The 27948-nt window shown below is 40.6% G+C and overlaps 1 protein-coding gene across 3 annotated transcripts in view; it reads right to left on the bottom strand.

Moving 5' to 3' along the window:
• The window catches only part of LOC136864722 (dnaJ homolog subfamily B member 6-B), a 346776-nt gene that overhangs the window by 48966 nt on the left and 269862 nt on the right, over nt 1-27948 (bottom strand). For 2 of the 3 annotated variants that reach the window (XM_067142061.2, XM_067142060.2), the window contains exon 5: nt 21219-21326. The exons of the other annotated variant lie outside the window; for it this stretch is intronic. In XM_067142061.2, the coding sequence (XP_066998162.1) occupies nt 21219-21326 (108 nt within the window). The remainder of the gene's footprint in view (nt 1-21218; nt 21327-27948) is intronic. 3 annotated transcript variants of the gene reach the window in all.

Here is a 27948-nt window from a genome sequence, read left to right as displayed (position 1 = left end):
AGGAGTACGGAAATGACTCCACGATTAATCTGGAGTGTTCCATCTCACGATGTTCCTGGATCCATCCAGCATCCGGACGATTCTAGAAGAGCCAGCGCAGGTATATAAGAGAGGAACGACCTACCTGGAGTTAGTGAGGGTTAGACTGAGTTAGAAGTTGGTATGGTTCAGTCGTGAGCGACTGCCAGTATAGTGAGGTATGTGAATTGCCGTGATTATCGGACTAGTGTGTTACAGTGCGGACTGCCGGCGAAGGAGAGAACGTGTAGCCGTGCGACGCGGGACCTTGTGTGGGAGTGTAAAACTGTGTAGTGCGAGAACAAGTGAGAAACGAAGGGAGAGAGAGCGCGCGAACTGCGAACATGTGTGTTATGAGTGAAAGTTGTGTGTAGTCTTGTGTAGTTTTAGTGCCTAGCTAATAAATCTTAGTGTACCGGTTGGTACACCTATACGCCGCACATTTGAATTTTTCTACAGCTGGAACTCTGAACTTTAAAACTGAATTAATACAACAGTTTATCAGAAGATGTCACTGTGTTAATTTCGAATTGTTTTTGTTTACTAATTATCAAGAAGTGTGGACATTCTCTCACAGATGTCTCTACCAAAAACTATGATCATGCACCCTGGTGCGAAGTGATGGAACTTTTCTTGAAGATATTTTATACTCATAAGTTTTCCTATAACTAAATTTCGTTCTTTCATTTGTGGGTTGGGAATATAAATCTTTTCTTTCCGCCAGTTTTGAAGTTAGCCAATCAATAATTTCTGTCATTAATTTTCAGCCAATTGTGTCTTTCTTCCCCAATTTCTGATGTGTAAATTTTAGTTAACCAATAAACGCATGTGGGTGTGTTAATTATTCATGAAAGGTCTCGAATCTTCCCCGAAAGTATAAAAACTGCTGATTTTCCTGGCTCTCGGCCACTTCAGCAACATCTAGCTTAGTGTATGGAAGTATAGCAGGGGGCGGGTAGCGCCTCTTCCTTCGGGCAGCAACTCACCAACAAAGGTAATGGCCTTTTAACATCTTTAATTCTTGCTAGCTCAGCAGTTTAACCCTCGGGGAAGGTCCGAAACTTTTCAATGTAACCTACCTCTCTAAAAACGTAACTTAGTGCCGGCTTATGTAAAAAGCTCTTATTACTTTAACTGGAAATCGGGGATAGAGAGTGCTTTAACCTCTCGAGCTCCCCTTCATTTTGATTTGAGGTGACTATGTTTTCATAACCAAATTTCTTCTCTTCTTAACGTGTTAAAATTTTTTATACGAGTCACCTCTCTAGTTTGGGAATAGCCCCTGTTAAATCGGCCTAGTGCCCCTTAGGTTTTAGAAGGTTTCATGTAGGAGTGCAAGTAACACCTCCATTCATCTTTCTATTTTGGGCCATTTAATTAATCTGTTCTTTTCCACTAATGCCCAGTAGGATGGGTACGAGATACCCCCGTTTCATTTGATGTAAGTGGTGCCTTGATGGCAATTTGTGTAATAGTCTGGTATTACCTTTAATAGGCTTGAAAAATTGAGAGCGGCTCAGCTCTTTGTGTTTGAAAAGTGCCTCTGGGAGGCTTGAGGTTAAAAGTTGGGAGCAAGTGCTCCTTGAATTAGGGGTTTTCTGCCCTTTGGTAATTTGTGGTTGTGAGCTGAGAGCTCAGGAATTATAAGTTTTGGGGCTCGAAGCCCAGTTCTTGTAATAATCTCCTAAAACTTGTGATTCGTTGTACCTAATTTTGGCTTGTTGTTGGTTTGTTACTTGTTGAATTTTGAAAGTCTATATGAAAATTGTTAAGTTCTGAAAATATAACCTTTATTGACATTTTAATTCATCTTTCAGCTTTGTACTTAGAGCCATTCCAGCCTGCACCTTCTTTCACTTCTGCCTTCCACGGATAACTCCGTAACACTTAGTATTGAAGCTACCAGTCTAGTGTTAATTGATCCTACTACCCCGTCAACTTGTTACAATTACATTTGATTGTGCTTTCCTGTTCAATTGCAATAACATTTTTAATATATCCAAAGCTAAAATTGTGTTGCCATGGATTTTAATAACAATTAGCTATACAATACCCCTCATTACCCATACATACATATATACGTACATACTTACATACATAATCATTATAGACTGTTATGCCTTTCAGCGTTCAGTCTGCAAGCCTCTGTGAATTTACTAAACGTTGCCACAATCCTCGATTTGCAACTAGTGTTGTGGCCTCATTTAGTTCTATACCTCTTATCTTTAAATCGTTAGAAACCGAGTCTAACCATCGTCACATTGGTCTACCTCTACTTCTCTTACCCTCCAAAACAGAGTCCATTATTACCCTAGGTAACCTATACTCCTCAATTCGCATAACATGACCCCACCAACGAAACTGGTTTCTGCGTACAGCTTCATCCATAGAGTTCATTCCTAAATTAGCCTTCATCTCCTCATTCCGAATACCCTCCTGCCATTGTTCCCACCTGTTTGTACCAGCAATCATTCTTGCTACTTTCATGTCTGTTACTTCTAACTTATGAATAAGATATCCTGAGTCCACCCAGCTTTCACTCCCGTAAAGCAAAGTTGGTCTGAAAACAGACCGATGTAAAGATAGTTTCGTCTGGGAGCTGACTTCCTTCTTACAGGATACTGTTGATCACAACAGCGAGCTCACTGCATTAGCTTTACGACACCTTGATTCAATCTCACTTACTATATTACCATCCTGGGAGAACACACAACCTAAATACTTGAAATTATTGACCTGTTCTAGCTTTGTATCACCAATCTGACATTCAATTCTGTTGAATTTCTCACCTACTGACATCAATTTAGTCCTCGAGAGGCTAATATTTATACCATACTCATTGCACCTCTTTTCAAGTTCCAAGATATTAGACTGCAGGCTTTCGGCACAATCCGCCATTAAGACCAAGTCGTCAGCATAGGTGAGACTGCTTACTACATTTCCACCTAACTGAATCCCTCCCTGCCATTTTATATCTTTCAGCAGATGATCCATGTAAACTACAAACAGCAAAGGTGAAAGATTGCAGCCTTGTCTAACCCCTGTAAGTACCCTGAACCAAGAACTCACTCTACCATCAAATTCTCACTGAAGACCAACTGTCAACATATATGCCTTTGATTGATTTTAATAATCTACCTTTAATTCCATAGTCCCCCAGTATAGCGAACATCTTTTCCCTCGGTACCCGGTCATATATTTCTCTAGATCCAGGAAACAAACGCAACTGCCTATTCCTCTCGTAGCATTTTTCAATTACCTGGCGCATACTGAAAATCTGATCCTGACAGCCTCTCTGTGGTCTGAAACCACACTGGGTTTCATCCAACTTCCTCTCAACGACTGATCGCACCCTCCCTTCCAAGATGCCAGTGAATAATTTGCCTGGTATACTAATCAACGAGATACCTCGATAGTTGTTGCATTCCTTCCTGTTCCCTTGCTTATAGATAGGTGCAATTATTGCTTTTGTCCAATCTGAAGGTACCTTACCAACACTCCATGCTAATTTTACTACTCTATGAAGCCACTTCATCCCTGCCTTCCCACTATACTTCACCATTTCAGGTCTAATTTCATCTATTCCTGCTGCTTTATGACAATGGAGTATATTTACCATCCTTTCCACTTCCTCAAGCGTAATTTCACCAACATCATTTTCCTCCTCCCCATGAGCTTCGCTGTTCGCAACACCCCCCAGGAAGATTTCCTTTTATGTTGAAAGATGTTGAAAATATTCCCTCCACCTCTCCAGTGATTCCCTGGGATCTATTATGAGTTCACCTGAATTACTCAAAACACTTCATTTCCTTTTTTCCCCTCCCTTCCTGCTGCTTGACCTAGCCTTTCCAGGTTATTTCCAAAATGTTCCCATGACTTCTTTTTGGATTCAACAACTATTTGTTTCGCTCTGTTTCTTTCATCTAAGTACAAATCCCTGTCTGCCTCGGCCCTTGTTTGGAGCCATTTCTGATAAGCCTTTTTTTATTTTTATTTTTTATTACAAGCTGCTCCTACTTCATCATTCCACCAAGATGTTCACCTTTTCCCATCTTTACACACAGTTGTTCCTAGGCATTCCCTTGCTGTTTCTACTACAGCATCCCTGTATGCCACCCATTCACTTTCTATATTCTGAACATGCTTATTGTCCATTGTTTGAGATTTCTCACTAATCATATCCATGTACTTCTAATTTCCTCGTCCTGGAGATGTTCTACCCTTATTCGTTTGCAGACAGATTTCACTTTCTCTACCCTAGGTCTAGAGATATAGTTCACTCAGATAGTGGTCTGTATCATCGACAAATCCCCGGAAAACTCGTACATTCCCAACAGATTTCCTGAATTTGAAGTTGGTTAAGATATAATCTATTATGGATCTGGTATCTCTACCCTCCCATGTGTAGCGGTGAATAGCCTTATGCTTGAAGAATGTATTCATAACTGCTAAACCCATACTAGCACAGAAGTCCAGCAAACGCTTCCCATTCGCATTAGTTTCCATATCTTCCCCACATTTACTAATCACCCTTCCGTATCCTTCAGTTCTATTCCCAACTCTCGCATTGAAATCGCCCATTAGCGCTAGTCTATCCTTGCTGTTGACCCTGATCACGATGTCGCCCAATGCTTCATAAATCTTGTCAACTTCATCCTCATTTGCACTCTCGCATGGTGAATACACGGAGACAATTCTAGTCCTAATTCCTCCAACTGACAAATCTACCCACATCATTCACTTATTTACGTGCCTAACGGAAACTGTGTGTTGTGGAATGGTATTCCTGATAAAGAGCCCTACCTCAGACTCTGCCCTCCCTTTGTAACACCCGTCAAGTACACTTTATAATCTCCTATCTCTTCCTCGTTATCTCCCCTTACCCGAATATCACTTACTCCTAGCACATCCAGATGCATCCTCTTTGCATTACCCAGAGACAGAAAAATATATATATATATATTTATTAAAAACAAGTCCTACAATTTTTGCTGGAAAATGCATTTTCATATAAAATACATTTACACTCATATTTTTCGTTTTTCCCTTCCTAGCAGCAGCAGGACAGTCCCCTATCTGGCAGGGTTCAGTAGCGCTCTGCTCGTGGAGGTATGCCGATATATTTGTGGTCTGGACAGAAGGTCTTGAAGAAACTTCAACACTTTCAGGACCCTCTAAATGGGGCTGATGACCTTAGACATTAGGCCCCTTTAACTCCGAGTGCCGGGGAGCACGATCGCTCCTCTGTAGCCTAGCGAAAAGTGCCAGGAGCGCGGTTGTCCCTATTTTATTTGACCACTTATATTTTTCTAAGAGTGCAGTAACAACAATGGTCGAGCCTCCCACTACTTTGCTTATATGGAAGTCATGCATTCCACCGGTACATGTGAATTCAGTGCATGCAGAATGAATTGTGAAGTCCCACTTCACGTTACGATGAATTTCTCTTGTGCTTGTTGCAGGCGGATCTCACCTTTAGCCAAAAATTTGTATTTCTCATTCTTCCTTCCTAGGATATCTAGAACCACCCTGCGGTTTCTGATTTTCACACTTAGCAAATCATAGAAGTTGTACGTTACCTGTATTCATATTTTGTAAATTATTTACCGAGCGACTTGGCTAAGCGGTATGTGCACTGTGTGTTTCCGTAGTTTCTGATTTTTGCACATAGCAAATGACAGATGTATGCAATCTATATTCATATTTTGTAAATTATCATTTTCCGTGAGAGTTGGCTATGCGGTATGTGTAATGTGTGTTTCTGTTTCTGATTTTCGCGTGTAGCAAATTATAGAAGTTGTATGTTACCTGTATTCATATTTTGTAAATTAGCGATTACCGAGCGACTTGGCTACGCGGTATGTGTAATATGTGTTTCCGTAGTTTTCTGATTTTCACACTTTCAAATCCTTAGAAATAACATTTACTCTGCTCCCCTAAGACTGAAGTGTCCCCTACAAGAGTTGGTCAAGGAGGTTAGATAGACAACTTAGCATACATCATGCCTAGACTCAGCTAATGACCCCTAGTTCGCTAACTCTCTCAAGTCAGGTACCCCATTTAGTCACCTCTTACAACAGTATATCGTAAGATAACATCCTATTGTCTGAAGGTGTCAGAGGTTGTAGCGTGTAGCTAGAGGTGGACTGCACGTGGCGGCCATCTTGCGCAGTAGCCCCTGGCCCAGAGTCCCCTTTTTATCCCTAGGACACACCATATATTGCAAAAACATGCCCATACAAATCGCTATCTCAATGCAGATTCTCAACACCATCCGGCACAAAAAGAGGGTATTCTGACGACACAACGAAGGCGAAAAAATTGTGATCCATCAACTACCTAGCCCCTCACAAGGCCAACCCCACCTCCCCGTTGTGGGAGACTGGCAACGGCATGTAGTAGGGGATTGCCTGCATGGGCGAAGTACAGCAGGGACTTCGTATGCCCCTGGACCACTACTGCAGCTGTGTAGGCCCTGCAGTAACCCTGAAAGACGACAGCTAATGGGACTCGGGTGAACTTCGCCGAAGTCCTCAATGGCAGTGAAGGAGGAAAGAAGGAATGTCAGAACTGGCAGAAGAGGAAATCCAGCTTTCCGGGGTAAATAGGATTAGCAACCACTGTCTTGCAGGGAAGGGGAGGGATCCCTAAAGGCTAAGGGAGAGAACCCCTACAAAAAAAATCCCTGCATGCCTGGAAGCAGAAAGGGGCAGCCCCCCACCAGCACAGGGAGCCTGGGCCGATAACTTATGTTAACCTGAATAAACCTCATCAAAGAAGCCGAAATAATAAACAGATGGACAGATACAAATTATGTGACATTTGCTATGAAAAAGCATACTCTAATCAAATTCTGGAACATTCAGACCATGTGGTCGACTGGGAAATTTTAAGTCTCAAGAAATGATGCTGCTTGTATAAGGAGGCGATCATCTAGGTCATGGCCCCTAATGGTGCGAGATGAAATAAAATGTAATAATAAGAAGTAACATTTAAAATTTATCCAGCGAGTACAGAGGGTTGCCCTAGTTAATACAGGACACAACCTTGATCGCATGTGCCGATCCTGGAAGCATCTGTACGTTGATTTTTTGTTCTCTCTGGTCAGCGTGATTTATAGAGAAGTGCCGCGTACAGTCATATACCATTGTTGCCTCGTAGCCTATCGAATTGCAGATATATGGCAAGGCTACAGTGTTAGCCTTTCAGATACTAAATGTCTCATTATCGAGGATTGTACAACATTGTAAAACGAAAGGTCTCAACACTAGTAAGTCCTCTGTAGGCAATGCGATAAAATTACATCAGAATTTTTTCCCGCCAGAAACAACAACTTCGACAAATCTGCCGCGGAAGAGAGTTCGACCCTCCAAGACTCCGGACATCATTAAGAAGGTAAAGGCTACTGTCCTGAAGGAAAATCCACCAACTCAAAGACACCTTGCCAGCCACACAAGCACATCTAAAGGTACAGTCTACTGTATAATTAAAGATGACCTGAACCTGAAGGCATGTGGACATGCTTTGACAGCAAGACACGTTAAAGAACGGTTCTCTAGTGCCAGAAAATTGTACCAAAACTACCTAGCAGGGGATAAATGACAGTGGGTTGTTACCCTGGATGAGACTTTGGTTTATTTGCACGACACCAACAAGCCCCGGGCCAGAACGGGCACTCAAACTTCGTCAAGGAAAACAAAGAAAAGTCTGCTAGGGGGGTTCATGGTAGCGGCAGGATATTGTGCCCAGGGTAAACTAACAAACCTCAGAGTGCTGAAAAATGGAAGTCCAATGCTACCTACTTCCAGAAGAATATCATGGACCCCTATTTCAACAAAGATATCCCTCGGCTGTACAGTGAGGATGCTTTAAATGTCTGGATCCACATGGATAAAGCATCCAGTCATACCGACTGATTTTCATTTACCTACTACTCTGCTAGCGATGGAGTGCAATGAGGATGCATTCTCTCCCCCACCTATTTAATGTATACAGTGTGTACATTATGAGGGAGATTCTTGAGGATCGGAGTGACGGCATCACAGTTGGTGGCAGGAAAATGAACAACACAGATATGTGGATGATACTGTGATAATTGCAACAGATGCTCATGAACTAGAAGCCATCATACGGAGGTTAGACGAGTGAAGCAGAGAATATGGTCTTGAAATCAACAATAAAAAGAACAAAGTGATGACTGTAGACCGTTTTAATAACAACAGACTTGCATAACATGAATTGCTGATGAGGTTGTTAGTCGCTTCAAGTCGCATTGCAATTGCGAGAAATTCTACAGCAAATCTTACTCGCACCTGGAAGGACAACTCCATCACTTTCAAGGCAAAGCTCACCCTCATTCGAACTCTGATCTTCCCAATCGCAACCTATGCAGCAGAAACTTGGACGAAGATGGTGGATCGCTGCAGGATTGATGCTCTAGAAATGTGGTGCTATAAGAGATTACTGTGAATACCATGGACAGCACACTGTACTAACGAATCGATCCTGCAACAGCTCGGCATCAGAACAAGACCATCGACCCTTATCAACAAAAAAACAACTCTGATATTTTGGTCATATTGCCAGAAGACAGGAGGCAATGGAAATACTTATCATAGAGGGAATAGTCGACGGCCGAAGACCTAGAGGACGTGCACCGTTACGATGGATGGACAAGATAAAGAGCTTGACCAGGATAAGCTTACAGCAAGCAAGTCACAATGCCCAAAGCAGAGACTCCTGGAGGAAGATCACCAAAAGGATTGTCGTGTGATGCCACTACACCCTTACGAAGGGTTGGACTAAAAGAGAGACTATGCAGAAAAGAAGCAGAGACTGGTGTCCGTGTCATACCATTCAGTGATATCCCTGTCAAATCCCCTGATGCCTCGCTGATTGATTTCTGTGTCTTTGGTCTCCTGAAACGAGGGCTTTCTTCTAGACGTCCCGCCACTGTTGAGGATCTTTGGAAAGTGTTCAAGAAGGTATGGGACAATATTCCTCTTCCTGTACGCCGTCAAATTCTTGTCCAGTGGAAATTGAGATGTAGGGCAGTAGTCCGTGCCCATGGCTATCATATCGAGCACGGCCAGGTCTGGAGAAAAGGATTTGCCTAGGACAAAAGGTACGCCAAAATTGTCCAAACTTAACTGGGGCAACCCTCCGTCAAATTGAAAATAATCAGTGGATCTCATTTGCAATGCCTTATTTTCTTGTGATATGATTTTTTAAAAATGTAAATGTATTGAAATAAGGCATTGCTTATGAAACAAAATAATATATTTCATTCAAAGTAAATGTTTCAAAAACACATTAAAAATACACAAACAGAGATAAAAACAGAGTTAAGAGAATAAAAACATGGTTAACAAAATTAAAACAAATCGAGACTTCACGTTTAAACACAATACAAACAAGGCAACATCCCTCATAAAATGGAGGACTAGGTCTGCTGACTGCTCGTCACCTCATAGAATGAGGGAGATGGTACTATGAAGTTTTAGACTACGGCGCAGATCAGCCATATCCACACCGGGGGGGCGGCCTTCTCCCTTCAGTAAGTAGGGGTGCATTGCTATAAGATGACCAATCCGAAGAAGACAAAATACCACTGCTTCTCTCCACAAGAACAAAAATAAGTCTTCCATACCTTCGTGGTTTCTTTTATCGTTCTCAGCCTATCTGGAAGAGGGGTGGCCTGGTACTCCATCTCCCAACGGGGCATAACCAAATGTGTCAGCTGAGAATGAATATCATTGGCTGGAACCTTGCAAGGCAACGGAGGCAATGTGACCCCGCCCTCCCTGGCGGCCATATCAGCTAAATTGTTTCCTGCTGTACCCATGTGGCTTGGGAGCCACAAAAACTTTATTCCGGTGTTAGCAATGCAACACCCTGCCAGCATGTCCTGCATCCACTGCACCAGAGGGAGGTGTGGGGAACATGCATCAATAGTTTGTAGTGAACTCTAGGAGTACACAGCCGAAAGTGCCGACATTTATAGGAAAGCGCGTTCCGCAGAGCTCCAAAGATAACAGAGCTCTGCTGTGTACACGTTTCAGGTTTTTAGAAGTGGAAAAAATGGAACTCTTGTTAGTAACAACGAACACAGCCTACTTTCACTCCTGCCCTCGAACCACCCTTGTAAATAATTATTGAACCTGGATACCGGCTAACAACGGACAGGAAGGGCCTCAAATATATGGAGGGGTGGCTAGTGTTCACTTTTGAGGTGGTATGGATCCAGGATGATTTCTGGTTATTGTACTAATCATGCAGGTACCTTATATGGTAACAGAACAAGACAAGGAACTGAACATAAATTTGCAACTGCTATCCACGCGTATACCACACGGCTGCGTTACTCGTGGATAAGCAGCATACAACCGACCGTTTCCATTGTGGAATATCCAGGGATAACTTCGGTGAAGTGGCATCTTTTGCAAATTTGGAGCATATGACAATTGTGCTTGTTTGTGCCTCAGGTGAAAAGGTGGCACACCAGATTCAATGAGAATGCTAGCAATGGGGTTTGTACGGAATACTCCCGTTGCCAACCTAACTCCGCTGTGGTGGATACAATTCAGTTTCACGAGGACACTTTGCCTTCCTGATCCATATGCTGCACCAGCGTAGTCTAACCTGGATAAAATGTATGCCCTATAAAATTGCAGGAGCACCTTGCAGTCAGCCCCCCGTAGTGCCGCCAAGAAACTTCAATACGATCAGCTTCTTAGTGCATTTGACTTAACTGATGTATGATAATTTACTTTATATGGATATAGATTCGCTCAGAGAATCCATTGTGGATTTACTGTTGAAAAGGAGCCTAAGAAATCTTAACTACTGGACAAGCAACCCATAAAGCTAAGGATGGGGATGAAAAGTGTGCTTTTGGCAGAAGTGAACAAGTGAGGTCTTTACAGTTGAAAACCGAAAGCTGAACATGGCCGAATAAGGTCCACTGTTCCACTTTCCTAATACCTTGCTGTAATACGCACTCTGCGCTTGGCATATTCTGTGCGCCATAATACAGAGCAAAATCGTCCACATATAGCGACTGTACGACTGCTGAATCAGCAGCAGTGACATCTTTTATAGCAATTGTGAACAGAGAGACCGAGTACTGAGACCTGTGGGACTCAATTTTCCTGAATGTGTTATTGCAAATATGTCCTCCCCACTCAAGACACAGAATAGAAAAAGGGACAAGAAATTTGAAATAAAAACTGGCAAGTTACCTCGGAATTTCCACTTATGCAGAACTGAATGGTTCCCAAATCAACATGTGGTGTCACACGCCTTCTTTAAATCTAAGAGAACAGCTAACAAAATCCTGCTTTTGGAGAAATGCATTCTGGATAGAACTCTCCAGGCGTACCAAGTGATCAGTGGTGGAGCGGGCAGCTCTGAAACCACATTGGTACTGTGACGAAAGTTCTCTTTTCTCCAAACACAAGTCATCGATTCACAAACCTCTCAAATAATTTACACAGGCAATTAGTAATACAAACGGGCCTATAGGTCCTGCATACTTAGGATTTTTGTCAGGCTTGAGGAGAGGAATTTCTATTCCCTCTCGCCATTGTAATGGAACTCCACCCTCTATCCAGATTCGGTTGAATATCCCAAGAAGATATAAGAGGCTATGTGTGCTGAGGTATTTCAATATCTGTTTATGGACATTATCTGGTCCGAGAACTGTGTCCTCGCAAAGCTCCATCATGCTGCAGAATTCCAACTCCATATAGACACATTATAATCCTCTGAAATGGGAGTGGCAAAACTAAGATTATGGCATTCTGCCTACCACTTTAGAGTAAGGAAATACGGATGGTAATTTCCCGAACCACATACATCTGCAAAATGACTTGCTAGATGATTAGCAACTGAGGGTGGATCAGCAACTATACTGCCTGCAATGGAAATTCCTGCAACTAAGGATGGTCCCTGTACACCCGCAATGCATCAAAGTTTAGTCCACACTTGAGACTGCTGTGAATGTGACTTTCACCCATACTCTTCCTTATAACTCAATGTCACGAGGAGCGCAATGAATCCCCGACTGGGAATCCAGTGAAATCCCTCAATGACTGGAAGATTTGGACTTTGCTGATGACTTGCTCATAGTTGTAGAGATACAGAAATTAAGCTTAAAGACCTGGAAACTGAAGCAAAGGAAGTTGGACTTCGGATTAACAATAGGAAGATAAAGGAAATTCGACTGAGAAACTGAAACAATACAAGCGTGTTACTGGATAGGGAGGTTATAGGGAGAGTGAATAGCATCTGCTACCTACGAAGCATTGAAACCGTGAATGGAGGGGCAGAATACAAGACATTTGAACAAAGCAAAGGGTGTGTTTGCAACACTCCATCCCATATGGAGGTGCGAAATCTTGGTATGAGAACAAAACTGTGGGTCTTCTTCAATAGCAATGTTAAGCCTGTGCTTCTTTATGCATGTGAAACCTGGAAAGTGACCAAGTCTTTGACATGCAAGATCCAGACATTTATGAACAAATGTCTTAGGAATTTAGGGACATACTGGCCACAGGTGGTATCAAATGAGGAATTGTGGAAGGGAACGCACCAATTACCGATAGAACAGTAGGTGAAGAAGTGGCAGTGGATTGGTCATACACTGCACGGACCTTATGACAGCATAGCAGAACAAGCTCTTGACTGGAATCCTCAGGGCCAGAGGAGGAGAGGAAGACTTAAGATGACATGGATATCAGTGGAGATAGAGAGTGAACAGCTTGGGTATACATGGAGAACACATGACAAAACCTTGTTTTGGTCCTATGCTCCTGAACAGGAGTTTAATGAATTAAGTTAGTAAGTCAGTCAGTCATCAACTATCCAGGAGATGGACACACTCAAAGTCATGTTCAAGAGTAATAGTTACAATGATGTGCAGATTTACAGAGCCCTGCAACCCAGAAGGACAACTCAGCAAAGCTCACAGAATGAAGAAGTGAAGGAAACTACCAACCTTCCTTGTATCCACAATACTACAGAATGAATTGCCAAGATCCTCCAAGAGCACAGTATATAAAATGTGTTTGGCAAAGTCACAAAGACTAGTCTCACTTTAGGTAAAAGGACAAATGGTACCCACTATTACACCCTGGGGTGTACAAAAATCCCTGTTCTTTTACAACGGTACACATTGACCAAATATGCCGGTCCACTGGCAATCTTATCATGGAATACCAAAGAAATATCTGTCTCAAACAGCCAGACGAGTCAGCAATAGCTAAGCATGCCCTATTGTTGGGTCATGATCCAAGATGTTTGAGCTCTTACCCACATAAAAACACTACACGTCCAGCATTGTTCGGGAAGCAGTAGAAATATGTAAAATTCTAATAATTTCAATGGGGACACAGGCTATCATTTACACAACATGTGGTTGGAAGCCATTAAAGAGTTATGTAGATAGTTCTCTCCCCTGCCCTCCACTACTGTTATTTCTTTCAGATCTTGTTTTTCAAAAGTTGTACTCTCATCATCACTAGATGTTTCACTCTAGGCCATATGTCATACTTTCAGAACCTGTGTACACCTGTTACTGTATTAATTTTTACTTTTCACTCTTGCCTTCAAACTTCATTGTACGTTGTCCTTTCTGACCCTTCCTGACTAACATTTTTTTTAAATATTTTCCTTTTACACACTTTGTTCTTTTCATCTTAATATCTCTTCTATTCTCTCCATTTCAATGTTTATATAGAATTGGGGGTAAAGGAAATCAAAACTGTACAACTTGCTAAAGATACCGTTATTTTATGCCTTTGCTGGCAGGCTCTAGTGTTTACAGTGCACTATGTCTTTTGGTATGGGCTAGAACAAATTTGTTACTTCAATTGACTTGTCTCAGTCTCATCGTTGGCTTTGACAATATGAAATTGACCGAGGTATGAGTGATTCTAGTAATACGTTCCTATGGAGCCAGTCACTGTTATGAATGGTGTGAAAATATTGCTCCTAGGGTCATTTGGTGCATGCATTTCCGTGGGCTTGGCAGACTGATATGTAATAGCAAGTTCTGGCTTGGGGAGGAAAGCAACGGGAAACTACCTCACTCCTAATTTCCCTATATGCCACTTCAATGACACCTAGGCTATCTATGACAGCTGTTGGTGGAGCTGTAGAGGATCAAACCAGCCTGCAGGCTGAATACCCTACATGCATACTGTTATTTTATCTGAGTGCAGAAGATCTCAAATCGCTCAATGGTAGATGAATATTGTTACTTGGGTAGTGTTATGCGTTTTATCCTTTATTCATAAAACAACTATGGCTATTCTAGACAGAAGCAAGGGCTGCATGAAATGCAGACGAGCAGAAGCAAGAAAGGCCTTTTTAAGAAAAGAAATTTGTTCACTTCGAACAGCGTGGCATTGTATGGAAGCAAAACATGGATAATAACTCAGAAAGAAAGAGAATATAAGCTTTTGAAAGATGGCATTACAGAAGAATGCTGAAGGTGAGATGGGCAGATATAATCACGAATGAAGAGATACTGAATCGAATTGGCGAGAGAATATATTTGGAAAAATTTGACTAGAAGAAGAGAGATGATGGGCCACATCTTACGACATCAAGGACTTGTTCAGTTTTTAAGGGAAGTAGGCAGTATGAACAGTAGGGGTAGACCAAGACACGAATATGACAAAAAGATTAGAGCAGATGTATGACGTAATAGTTATGTAGAAGGATAGGGTAGCATGGAGTGCTGCATCAAACCAGTCTACGGACTGATGACCCAAACAAAATTAAATAAGATATTCCAAAAAATACAATACAAAATCAAAAGAAAGCATAAAAAACACTGTTTGCTGACGACCCAATCACTATGTATGGAGATGAACCTCCAGAGGGCATTTCAACCATTTAAACCTGCTGTACAAGATGTATAATAAGACTATCTCAAAGCAAGGTCATGGAATTCAGAGGAATACAGACAATTAGAACCAAGATATTCATAGACAGTCAACCAACCAACTCAAGGCAATCTTCACGGGTCGACTGGCCCCGACATCATGTTTATCCCGAGGAGACTGAATGATAGGTGGAACCAAACTTGTGACTTACAATCATCTTACAGCAATTATATGCTTCATAGCACAATATAGGTGGTTGTGTTAATTTCTTGATGGAGTTAATGAAATATATCTACATACCGAAATGCTACTATTGAATTCTAGCAAGAAACAAGCAAGTCTTTCTCTTTGTGTCCTGCGTATTCACCGAGCATCATGGCATCTACCAGTAATATGAATAGCAAATGTAAATGTACCTTTTAGAGTGATTCAGAAACTAATACAGCTGAGAATTCTGACAGTGATATTACATTTCTCCCCGATATTTCTGGAGAAGTTACAAGAAAATTGGTGGAAGAACAACTGGCCGAGAGAAAGTCTATGCGAGGATCCGCAAAACGAGATAGTGGATCAACATGCAACACGTGTGAAAGGCTGAATAGGAAACTTTTTTTCTAGTTGCTTTACGTCGCACCGACACAGATAAGTCTTATGGCGACGATGGGACAGGGAAGGGCTAGGAGTGGGAAGGAAGCGGCCGTGGCCTTAAGGTACAGCCCCAGCATTTGCCTGGTGTGAAAATGGGAAACCACGAAAAACCATTTTCAGGGCTGCCGACAGTGGGGTTCAAACCTACTATCTCCCGAATACTGGATACTGGCCGCACTTAAGCGACTGCAGCTATCGAGCTCGGTTTGAATAGGAAACATTTTATTTATTCCAATGAGAAAAGCAACACACTGTGTTCAAATAGGAAAATCAAGGGTGGTCGATGGGAAACCGTACACTTCTGTGCAACTTGTGAAAAGAAACCTGGTCTGCATCCAGGTCCTTGTTTCATACTATACCACATGATAACTGATTGCAGGACTAAGGACTAAAGGTGCAAGTGTGAAACAGTTAGAAAATCAGAATCAGTAACACAATCCGCCCTGTATATGAAGATTCAATCCTGTATTTAAAGTTTAGTTAAATTAAAGCATTTGTGTGAAACATGTAAAACTTGCCCCTTTTAAATACGAGCTGCTGAGCAAACATTCTCTATTTAAATTACTGCTAAAGGTTAAACTAAGGTTGCTTTCTGAGTTAGATTGTTGTTTATGCATGTCATAAAGTGTTATAGCACCCTGGATTTGAGTGAATTAGTATGTATTTAAATCAGGTCTATACCAGAGGATTCGTGCTGATTACACGACACCTCATAATCTACAGCCCTTTGAGATGAGCAACGGTCGCTTGGCAGGCCACGGCCTGTTGGGGTTGTTGTGCCACGGGGTTTGGTTTTTAAAAATGTATTTACATGTGTGTTATCCTTTATTCATAAAACGACTATAGCTATTCTAGACACTGGAGTGCAACGTGTAACTTATTAGCAATATATACAGCAAGAGTGATATCAAAGGTGATTCGTGTGCTGAACCAAATCAGGTAGGTGAAGCACACGTGCACCCGAGTTATCAATAGACAGCTTGCAATATTTAAGAAATCTAAGGAGTATAACTGTATACAGGTTGGCCAAAAAGTCGACATTACATGAACATGCCAGACTCCAGAGAGAATACAGCCAGAGCCAAACAAAGAAGGCAGTGATCGCGTTTGGTCATAAGGACTGAAAGCTCCAATTTCTAAAATAGTTCTGATGATTATAGTGATCCATCAGAAGTAATAATGATGATGATGCTTGTTTAAAGGGGCCTAACATCTAGGTAATCAGCCCCTAATGGTAAGAAATGAGACAAAATGCAGTGACAATTAAAAGTAGAAAATTCATCCACTGACCAGAATTCAAAACGTGATGATGAATGAGAGGATGAATATGAATTTAAAACAATCAGTGGATCTGACCCGCAATGCCTCACCTTCTCAGAAACTATGACTAACCAAGGGACTGCTTCCAAAGCACAATCGTGAATCGATGATGCTTGTTGTCTAAAGGGGTTCAATATCCAGGTCAACAGTCCCTCGTAATTGCCCATTTCCCTAGTATGCCTCTTCAGTGATGCCTAGGCCATTTATGACAGCTGATGGCAGAGCTATTAAGATCAAACCAACAGGCTGAATACTCTACATACATACATTACGTATATGTTACAGAGCTCTTCATATGGTTATGAGGGTATTTAGTGGTTATCGTAAGGATGTGATGGAGAGGACACAAAAATCATTGATAAGATCCCAATGAAAGTATGGTTCCAGTGTAGGAGACCATCACCAGGAGTACTCTACTGTACTTGAGAAGTGGAAAAGATCCTAAGGAAAGCAGCATGATTTGTTCTGGGTGATTTCCAACAAAAGGGAGTAGTGTTGAGCGAGGGTTGCAAACTTTGAGCTGGGAAGACTTGGGAGTAAGGAGACTAGCTCCTCGATTAAGCGGTATGTTCCGAGCTCTCAGTGCAGAGATGGTGTGGTATGACATTAGTCGAATAGACTTAAATTGAGTTTTTGAAAGTAGGAAGGACTGTATTATGAAGACAGTTGGAATTCAAAAAGAAAAATTGGGGTAAATATTAGTGTATAGGAAGAGAAATCTTATATAATTTGCCAAAGAAGATGTTTGATAAATTTTCAACTTCTTTGAAATAATTTAAGAAAAGACTAGGTAAACAACTGAAAGGGAATCTGCCACTTGGGTGACTGACTGATACATGAAAGGTATTCTTCCCTCGAGAGGGTAGTTAGGGTTTACCGTAAGGATGTGACAGAGAGGGCGCCTAAGACTCTGATTAAGACACCAATTACAGCAGGGCCTCTCAGGGTGCATACGCCTGGTGCGTGCACTGTGCAAAAGATTACTTTGCTTGGTTGACCAGAGTGCAGACTCCCCACTCCTTGATTTGGAGCAATAGCGCTGTCTCTCTCTCTCTCTCCCCCCACACATGTCTCGCTCGCTCCCCCGTCTCCCTCTTCCTCACTTGCTCCGTAGCACTCCAAATCTGAGCCGAGTTGAGCCGAGTAGCCCAGATATGAAGCGTTGGTCTGAGTCGAGTGGAACCGATACAATGTGCACAGGAACTCTGCGCCACTGTCCGCATGCGTGATATTTTGGGCGTTGGAGAGGCCCTGAATTAGAGTATGGTTCCAGCGTATGGTGCCTTCAACAGGAGTACTCTTATTTAAGGCTGCTGTTAGTTTTCCTCGAATCATATAGTGGGATCATTCATCATAGTATCTTTTGCCTGGTCAATGACAACAATATCAGCTCATAAAATTTACGAGAAATTTGATCCGTATCAGCATTTCCCATTAGTGTTACGTAGTGTTCAGTTTTAATGAACTCGGAACAGAAACACATCAAATATGAAACTTCTTAAATTTGAAATTCAATAACAATGTGTTATTAAATGCGTACAACTGACCACACTGGAACATGACTTTAAATATACACACACACACACACACACACACACACACTCGTGTTCATAAAAAACAGAACATGTTGAAAGACTAGAAATAGGAAGTTCATATTCACAGGAAATGTTCATTAGTATGTTCTGCAGAAACAATTAGCATTTCAGTCACCTAGGTTCAGCATGTGTCATGTTGCCTAGTAGGCACTGGGTCCTCCATGGGCACTGATAAACTTTTTCCATGTGTGATGGCATTGACGCGTATAAGGCACGAATGGCGTCCTGCTGCATTTACCTGGTTCCACAGTTCATCTTTGATGGCTGGTATTGGGTCACAGATCAAACTGGTCGCAGTGCCCTGGACATGCACCAACTGTGATTTGTGGTCGTACCCAATAGCACCCCACACCATGAGGCCTTGAGTTGGTGCTGTATGTCTTGTGCGAATGCAGTCAATATGATGCCTCTCTCAGTCTGCGGCAAACCAAAATGCGGCCATCATTTTCAAATACACAGAACCTGAATTTGCGTGAAAACATTATCTACTGCCATTCCTGTCCCTAAAGACGTTGCTTCATACACCACTGCAGTCTAGCATGTTTATGCACATTAGCCAAAGGTAGGCGGAGAAGTGGACGACATGCCGGTAACCCAGAGTGTAACAAATGGAGACGGACTGCCACTCCTGATAATGTACGATATGTTACACGGGTCCATCGTTGCACCAGAGCTGAGGAAGACTCGGATCTGTCCTGCAATGCCATTCGGATGAGGTGTCGATCTTCTCCGGGGGTGGTCTGAACCATTCTGTACACACCCATTGCACTCCCGACACACTTCGTCCTACACGAGCAGCAATTTCTCGGATGGATGCATCACGTTCTCTCATGCCAACAATGCGCCCTCTTTCAAACTCACTCATCTGATGGCACGTTCTCACATATGCCTGCGAGGCATCCTGCATGTCTGCTAACTGATCCGTTACCTTCGATTTATAGTGACAAGGAGAGCCGCAGGCACATTTTACCAGTCAGTGGTGGTGCGCCGAGATATCGATATGGACCTTTAACCTGAGGGTCGACAAGGTTCAAATGCTATTTATTTCTCCAGAACATACTAATGCACATGTCCTGTGGATATGAACTTCCGATCTCTAGTCTTTCAAGGTGTTCTGGTGTTTAAAAACACGAGTGCACATATATATATCTTTTTAAGAAAGTAGGATTATGGAAAGAACTATGCACATTTCAAATGAAGAAATTTGCTCAGATGGTGTAGTTTCTACGCAAATAATTCTTTAATACTCTTCTGCATTCCCAAATCTATAACTTAAGAGCTACTGTAATAGGAAAATAAAACAATGGTATTTTACTACTTAATGCTATAGCCCATATATGTGAAATTTATCGGCTTGATTAAAAAAATATTCTTATACCATATGCCATCAATTACAGCATTACTAAGGTTTTATACATCACACAGTGCAAGAATGGTATCTAACAATAGCAAATGAAAAGATGTTGTATGTCTAATGATTAAACAGTAGTACAAGTCAGTACATTATTTTTCACTTCCGATCTATGTCAAATGAATACAGTTTTTGTAGTCTATAAATATTTAAAGCAAAATAGTAACTATGGAAAGTGGCATTCAAGCTAAAACCATTTTTAAATGAAGAAAAATGACATGATTCAAAGAAGTTGTTTTCAGACTGAAAATTAATTTAAACATGCCAATGATTCCTAATTTGATATACACAAACTAATTTAAAAAAATTCAATATTAACCATCAACACACAAAAAAGTTTTAAATAACAAAGGATAATAACTTATGCTATTGAAAATTAGTTGACATTAGAAGGCCAGAAGCTCCAACAGACCTGTTAATGGCACCCAACACCCACATGCAACAACAAAAAACAGCACAAATTAGTGGTAGTAGTGTGCTTAGAGGGATCAGAGATACAGCACTGAAGGTACATGGAAAATTTATTGTGGAAGCAGCCAAAACTGACTTAATATTTAAATTCGTTAAAGAACTAGGCATCTGAAAGTATTCTTGTCTGCCAGAGAAATCATTATAAAAAGTAATCTTAACACGTTGAGTCAACATGGAACATAAGCATTTACAGGACAGACTATTTATTCTTCACTTATTTTAGGTTAATGAAGGCATGTAATTTGAGAGGCAGGATTAAAAGTAATAATTTAATTCAACAAAATAAAACTAAATTATCCAGTTTCAAGCTTTAGTATTTCTTTTATGTCTAGTCTAATAAATGAAATGAATATAAAAGAGAAACTATAACTAAATTTATGTACATGTAATACTGAGCCATACATCCTGCAGTCATTTTGTACAATATGCCAGCTTGCTCATCCATAAACATCTGAATTTTAGAGCCATGTACATATTCAGTGACTGTACATCCAATGCTATTGAACTGTCTCCTTTACACAATACTGCAACGCTGTTCTTACAGAAGAAATGGGAGTTATCTGAAACTCTGCACACACTACTGCTTACGAATGAAATTGTATGACAAATACAACTGACACTCACATCTGTCAGCCAGCAACAAATACTACAATTGATTTTACATTAACATAAATTATCATAGAAATGTTTTCCAATCTGAATTGTGTTGTTATGGATCACCATGAGAGATTTCCTCCAGTTAATGAAGGATAACAAGGGGAATACTACTGAAAAGCAAAATTATTAGTGGGCAGGACTGTGGTCATATTGCAAGCAAATATTAAGGAAGGGCAAAGAAGAATCGTATGAGGTCCTTGCAAATACCAAAGAAACGATGGAATGGCGTCTCAAAAAAGCCACGGAAATTGAAGCTGCTTCTGGCAGGTCTGGTGGAGACTCTCTGCCTCTGGTCGTACACTCGACGTTTGGTATCTGCGGGCAAATACAATTTCAAAGGAGTACAGACTGCCCACGAGGCAGATATAACCAAGAGTACTAGTGACAAGGATTCTCTGAATTTAGCTATACTATTTTATCTGATTACACAAAAATGAGTTTGGAATTAACTACTGTTTACTTTAGTTTTCTCCTTTTCCTTCAATTGTAAGTAGGTAACAAGTCATGCCCAACTGTACATTTTTCTTTTACTAAGTCTTGTATTACCCAGGTTTTTTTTGTAAGGGACGTTTGGCTTTCAAGTAAAGTATTTTGTAGTTCCATATAAATAAAATAGGGTGATCTTTCACTCATTAAAAAAAGAAGTTATACACTGTATACTAAAGTAACTATCTTCCTTTCACAGATAACTGAAGAAAAAGAATATAGTATTACCATTTGGAAATGTACCCAAATGTTACTTGATACTTGCACAAAAATGCTGCCTACTCATACTGCTGTAGATGGAAAAAAATGCTGGGTAGAAATCACACAAACCAACAGACAGAAGTCCCTTTTCTACCACAGTATTCTTACTTTCTTGTAAGACAAAATCAAAGGACTATTATAAGTTATGAACTGGGTTTTCAACCCCAAATGTTAAGTCACAAACTACGATATCTAACATAATGACAATTAGGAATTCCTAACAGCAATTTACTTCTATGCTAATAATAACACTAAATCATCTCATTAAGTTTTACGTGACAACAAAAATATTAATCCCTATTATTGTGATGGAAGAGTAATAGAAAAATGTAAGTGTGAAAACTGTTGCAATGAGTACTGATAGTAGAAAATGTGTTCTTGATACAATGAGCAAAGGACAACTGACCTTAAATCAATTTTCATACTATAGAGTACAGTCTTTCCTTTTTTTTTTAAATCTGTGACAAAACATTCACCTGAACTCAATCTTCTATCAGTCGTAATGATTAAAATCACTGTGCATTTAATGGACATTAGATAGCATTACTAAGGTTGGAAATAAGCAGAAAGGAACAAACAGTTAAGCTAATGTTTGACTAATGTCAGAATTAGTAGAATAACAGACTCCAAGAGAGGGGTGAGATTACACGCCAGGTTAGCAATGAACAGGAAAAAATAACTTCATTTAAGAGGATGTATGACAATGATTCATACACCCAATTATTGGCAAGATCCTATCCAGGAAGCCTTCCAGTTCACTTTAGGCAAAATGTTCTGCTTCCTTTCCCAGTTCCAATATTTATTGTGAAAATCCTTCAAGGAAGACTATTTCAGTGAAAAATAATTGACCATCTAACCACTGCAGAAGACTGAACTCTCACAATTAAAAAGAAAGTATGAAATTTAGTGGTAGTTCCTTATTGAAGTTAGGGTAATGTAAATAACTGCAGAGATTTATTTATACCGTTTTACAGAGCTAATTATTTAAATCTGAGCATACAAATATATCCAAAGATTATAATGACTGGGAAGATATTACTCCTGGAATACTAAGTTGGTATTATAAAAAATGATAAAAATAAGTCATGGTTTAAAAGGTTTTACTTTTTCTTAAATCTTGTTTGTTGCTGATCTCCCCTATCGAGAAAAAATTTTTGGTTTAAGTTCACAATATTCCGTTTAATTTTCAGAAATTTAAATTTCCAAACTTTTTGCAGCAAAATTGCACATACCTTGGATCTAATATTCCTCTGGTATATTCAGAATATGCAGGTTTTAATGAAGTTAAGGTGTTGATAATGTCATGTACTACAATTTTGTAATTAAAAGTAATAAATGCAAGTCTGTAGACTAAAAATTTAAACGAGTCCACTTTTCTTTCTTTTATTCATAGAGCCTCCCAGTACATCACTGCCATCCCTTATTTTTTCCACAGCATGAGTGGGAGTTATGGGGCTGATGACAGGTGCTAGGGGATCACGATTATAATGATGATTGTTGTTTGAAGGGGCATAACATCTAGGTCATCGGCAGGGGCGAAGCGTCAGGGGAGACAGGGTAGACAGCGTGTACCCTTAAAATTTTGTGAAAGAAATATTGTCTAGTTAAATCAATTATTTTTTAGAACATTAATTATTTTCAGATTCGTGACATTACTGTATTCCCCGCTTTACTTATTTTCGTCTCACTTCGGCAATGCTAAGGCTCGCGTCAGTAACACGAAGCACGTAGGCGAAAGTAGACGCTGTCCATTCTGTGTATTTTCCCTTTGATTTTCAAAGCTTTCAGATAGAGCAACACTAACGCTATCTGTAGGTGCTGACTGTGGAACTAGGACTTTCCTATAGCGAGATGTCTCCGCCCAGTAGACAGACTTACCAGCGTCTCTTCTTGCTTTCATTGGCTAGTATTTGGATCTCTCTTATAAAGGTGCTCTTACACATGTTTTTAATGTTATTAATTTGAATTTACTTTATTATAAGACACGTCTAAAAATAAATTAATATTTAAATACGAAGTATAGTAAACTTACACCTAATAAATGAATGACAGCATCAAAACCCTTCAAGTACGTGCATTTTCTTGCCCGCCAATATTAATTGCGGTATTATAACTCCAACAACTATTGTCTTCCAGTCTTAATAAGGTACTTCAGAGTACGCATACGGAAAAAAACTGCTTAACTTGATGCTGTATATTCCGTTAAAGTCAGTTTCTAGTGAACGCGCTATGAGTGCTTTCAAACGAATTAAAACGTACCTATTTAAGGAATTGGATGACCAACCAGAGACTGTCTAACTTGGGAACTCTAGCTATAGAGAAGAAATTTCTGTGGAATCTTAGCAAGACGCCTGACTTCAAGGCGAGAGTAATAGATATATTTGCCGAAATGAAGGACAGGCGGATGAAACTCATTTACAAGAATATTGTTTAAGGTGACTTGTACGAAAAACTATTTATTTCTTATTTCTCTTATTAAATCTATATACTGGTAACAATGAAATATATTGCTATTTTTATTCTAAAAGTATGTTGTTACTTGACAACTCCCGCGGCCTATTTCGTCTATATTTAAAAATGAAGCAAGTGCACGTAGGGTTATAGGTTGTTATAGGGTTTGTCTTATTTTCAGAGTCATTAATATAATACTGAATACAGATGTATGCGTCGAAAACAAAATTCCATATACTAATATGATTAAAACAATTTAAATAAAAGAAATCTCTGTCTACCCCCTTACTTAGTTCACGCTTCGCCACTGGTCATCGGTCCTTAATGATACGAGATGAAAGGAAATTGATGGTTATGATGGTGATAATTTATCCACCAAATAGAATTTCATAAAATGAAGAAAATGATTATGAATTTAAAATAATCAGATCTAATTTGCAATGTCTTATTTTCTTATAAAATGATTTTAAAATAGATTAAAATGTACTAAAATTGAAGAAGGCATTGCTTTTGAAATGAAATCATGTTTCATTCCAATTAAAAGTTTAAAGAAATTAAAAATACACAAAGACAGACTAAAACAGAGCAAACAGAATTTAAAAAAACAGTTACTAAAAGAAAAATTAAAAACAAATGCAAACTTCACTCAAATATAATGAAACAGGCCACAACATCTCAAAACTGACTAGGTCAACTGACTGCTCGTCATCTCATAGAATGAGGGAGATGGTATTCGGAAGTTTTATATGACTGTGCAGATTGGCCAGGTCCGTGCACTACATAAGGACGTGTACTACGGTCAGATAACTGTACATACTGGGGGGGTCTTCCCCCTTCAGTAAGTAGGAGTGCATTACTATAACATGGCTCACGTGAAGACACATAATACCACTGCTTCTCTCCGAGAAACCCAAAGGGAAGTCTTCCATACATTCTTAGTTCCTTTAATCCTTCTCAGCTTATTTGAAAGAGGGATGGAATGCCACTCCATTGCCCAATGGGACACTACCAAATGTCTCAAATGAGAATGAATATCACTGACAGGAACTTTCATGGTAATGGGGACAATGTGACCACTTCCTTGGCAGCTCTATCTGCTAACTCATTTCCCGCTACACCCATGTGGCTTAGGAGCCACATAAAATAAGATTCTAGTGCTAGCAATCCAACACCCGGCCAGCAGGCCCTGGATCCGCTGCAGCAGAGGGTACTGCGGGAAAAATGCATCAATAGCTTGTAGTGAACGCAAGGAGTCAGTACACAGAAGAAACTGCCAACACGCATTGGACAGAGTGTACCGCAGAGCTTGAAGGATAGCATAGAGCTGTTGTGTACACACTACAGGTTTCTGGCAGAGGAAAAAGAAACCTCTTATTATCAAATCAACAATGAACAAACCACCTTTTGCTTCTTCTCTCAAACCGTCCGTGTAAATATCTACTGAACTTTAATTCTGGCTAATGACGAATAGGAAGAATCTACGATAGAGGGATCTCTCTTCACTTTAATGCTGGTGTGCAGACCGAGAATGATTTCTGGTTGTCTTGGGGGTTCATTACTTGGTTGTCTAAGTCAAGGAACACCGGGAGAGTTGGCAATGCGGTTAGGGGTGCGCAACTGTGAGCTTACATCCGGGAGATAGTGGGTTCGAACCCAACTGTCGGCAGCCCTAAAGATGGTTTTCCATGGTTTTCCATTTTCACACCAGGCAAATGTTGGGGCTGTACCTTAATTAAGGCCATGGCCACTTCCTCTCAAGTCCTAGGCCTTTCCTATACCATCGTCGCCAGTAAGACTTATCTGTGTCGATGCGACGTAAAAGCAAAAAAAGAGCTGAAGGTACACAGAAATATCTGTATCTGCTATCCAAGCATATACCAACCGAATGCATTGCTCATGGTTAAGCAGCATACAGCCGGTGGTTTCCATTGTGGAATATGCACGTATGCAGGAATAGTTTGGGTGATGTGGTATCTGTTGCAATATTACAGCCTAGGACAATAGTCTGTTGGCACCACAGGTGTAAAGGTGGCACACCAGATTCAGCAAGCAGGCTAGATAGCACTGGAGCTTGTACGGAATACTCCCGTTGCCAACCTACCTCTGCTGTGTTGGATACTATTCAGTTTCACAAGGACACTTTGCCTTGCTGCACCATATGCTGCACTGCTGTAGTCTAACCGGGATAAAACACGTGCCCAATAAAATAGTAGGAGCATCAGCTGCCCCCCATAGCATGCCACTATGAAAAGGAATATTTTGAAGTGCCACTAAGAAACCTGATTTATAACAGACAGAGAGAGAGAGAGAGAGAGAGAGAGAGAGAGAGAGAGAGAGAGAGAGAGAGAGAGAGAGAGAGACACACTAATTTACTATTGAAAGGAGCCCAAGAAATCTGTATGTGTCAACTACAGGAAGAGCTACCCCCTCCCCCCACCCCCTCACTAAATAATGCTAAGGATGGGGGGTGAACAGTGTGCTTCCAGCAGAAGTGAACAACAGAGATCTTTGCAGATGAAAACTGAAAGCCATGTTCTAAGGTCCACTGTTCCACTCTCCTAACAGTCTATTGTAATTGTTGCTCTGCAACTGCCATATTTTGTGAGCTATAATGCAGAGCAAAATTGTCCACACAGAGAGACTGTACTACTGCTGAACCAGCAACAACGACATTACAGTTTATGGCAACCGCGAACAGAGTGACACTGAGAAAAGATGCCTATGGGACTCCATTTTACTGAACGTAATAGTATAAATGTTCCCTGCCTACTAGAACGTGGAATAGACGGAGGGACAAAAAACATTCACAGTAAAAACCAGCAAATTACTTTGGAATTTACACTGATACACGACTGAAAGGATGCCATATCGCCATGCGGTTTCCTAGGCCTTTTCTAATTTGAGGAAAATGCCACCAAATGCTGTTTTCTGTGAAAAGCATCCTGGATAGAACTCTCCAGGTGTACCAAGGGGTCAGTAGTGGAGAGAGCAGTTCAAAAAGCACATTGGTACTCTGAAAAAAGTAGTCTTTCCTACAAACAGCACAAAGGTCATCTATTCACCATCCTGTCAAATAGTTTACACAGACAGTGAGACAAACAGGTTTGTAACCTCCTAAATACTTAGGATCATTGTCAGACTCTAGGAGAGTCTTGGTTGAACACCCCAAGAATATATAGGAGGCTATCCTCACTAAGGTGTTTCCAACATCTGGTTATGGATATTATCTGATCTGGAAGCTGTGTCCTTGTAAAGTGCCAATGCGCTCCAGAGTTCCCACTCCATAAAAGGCACGTTATAATCCTCTGAAGAGCGAGTGCAGTGTTCTCCCCAGAAATTTTCGTTAACTGGGTGGCAGGAATGAGTAGCCGGGCGGGAAATACTACAAAAAAATTATGATAAAATTTCAACTTATTCCCCTCAGACCATTAACAATAATATTAAGACAGGTAAACAATAACAGCAAAAATTAACGATTTCAGTGTTATCACAAAGAAGACGTAACAGAGTAGTTTGAACTTCTAGTGTTCTACTGCTCGTTCATAATCACTCGGTTGCTGTGGAGAGCCAGACGGGTTTGTTACGTCCCACAGAATCGAGTGCCCGCATGCGATTCCACGCTAATCCAGACACCGCTCGCGCACGACTCTACGTGATGAGCTGAAGTCCGATGTAACTCGCGTAATTATGCTGACAATAATGAATATTATTGATTTAAATAAACAGTTTTACAGTGTTT

This window comes from Anabrus simplex, chromosome 2, assembly GCF_040414725.1.
Source record: "Anabrus simplex isolate iqAnaSimp1 chromosome 2, ASM4041472v1, whole genome shotgun sequence".
NCBI lineage: Eukaryota > Metazoa > Arthropoda > Insecta > Orthoptera > Tettigoniidae > Anabrus > Anabrus simplex.
The sequence above is the reverse complement of the archived record's forward strand: the minus strand, read 5'-3'. Positions and strand labels throughout refer to the sequence as shown.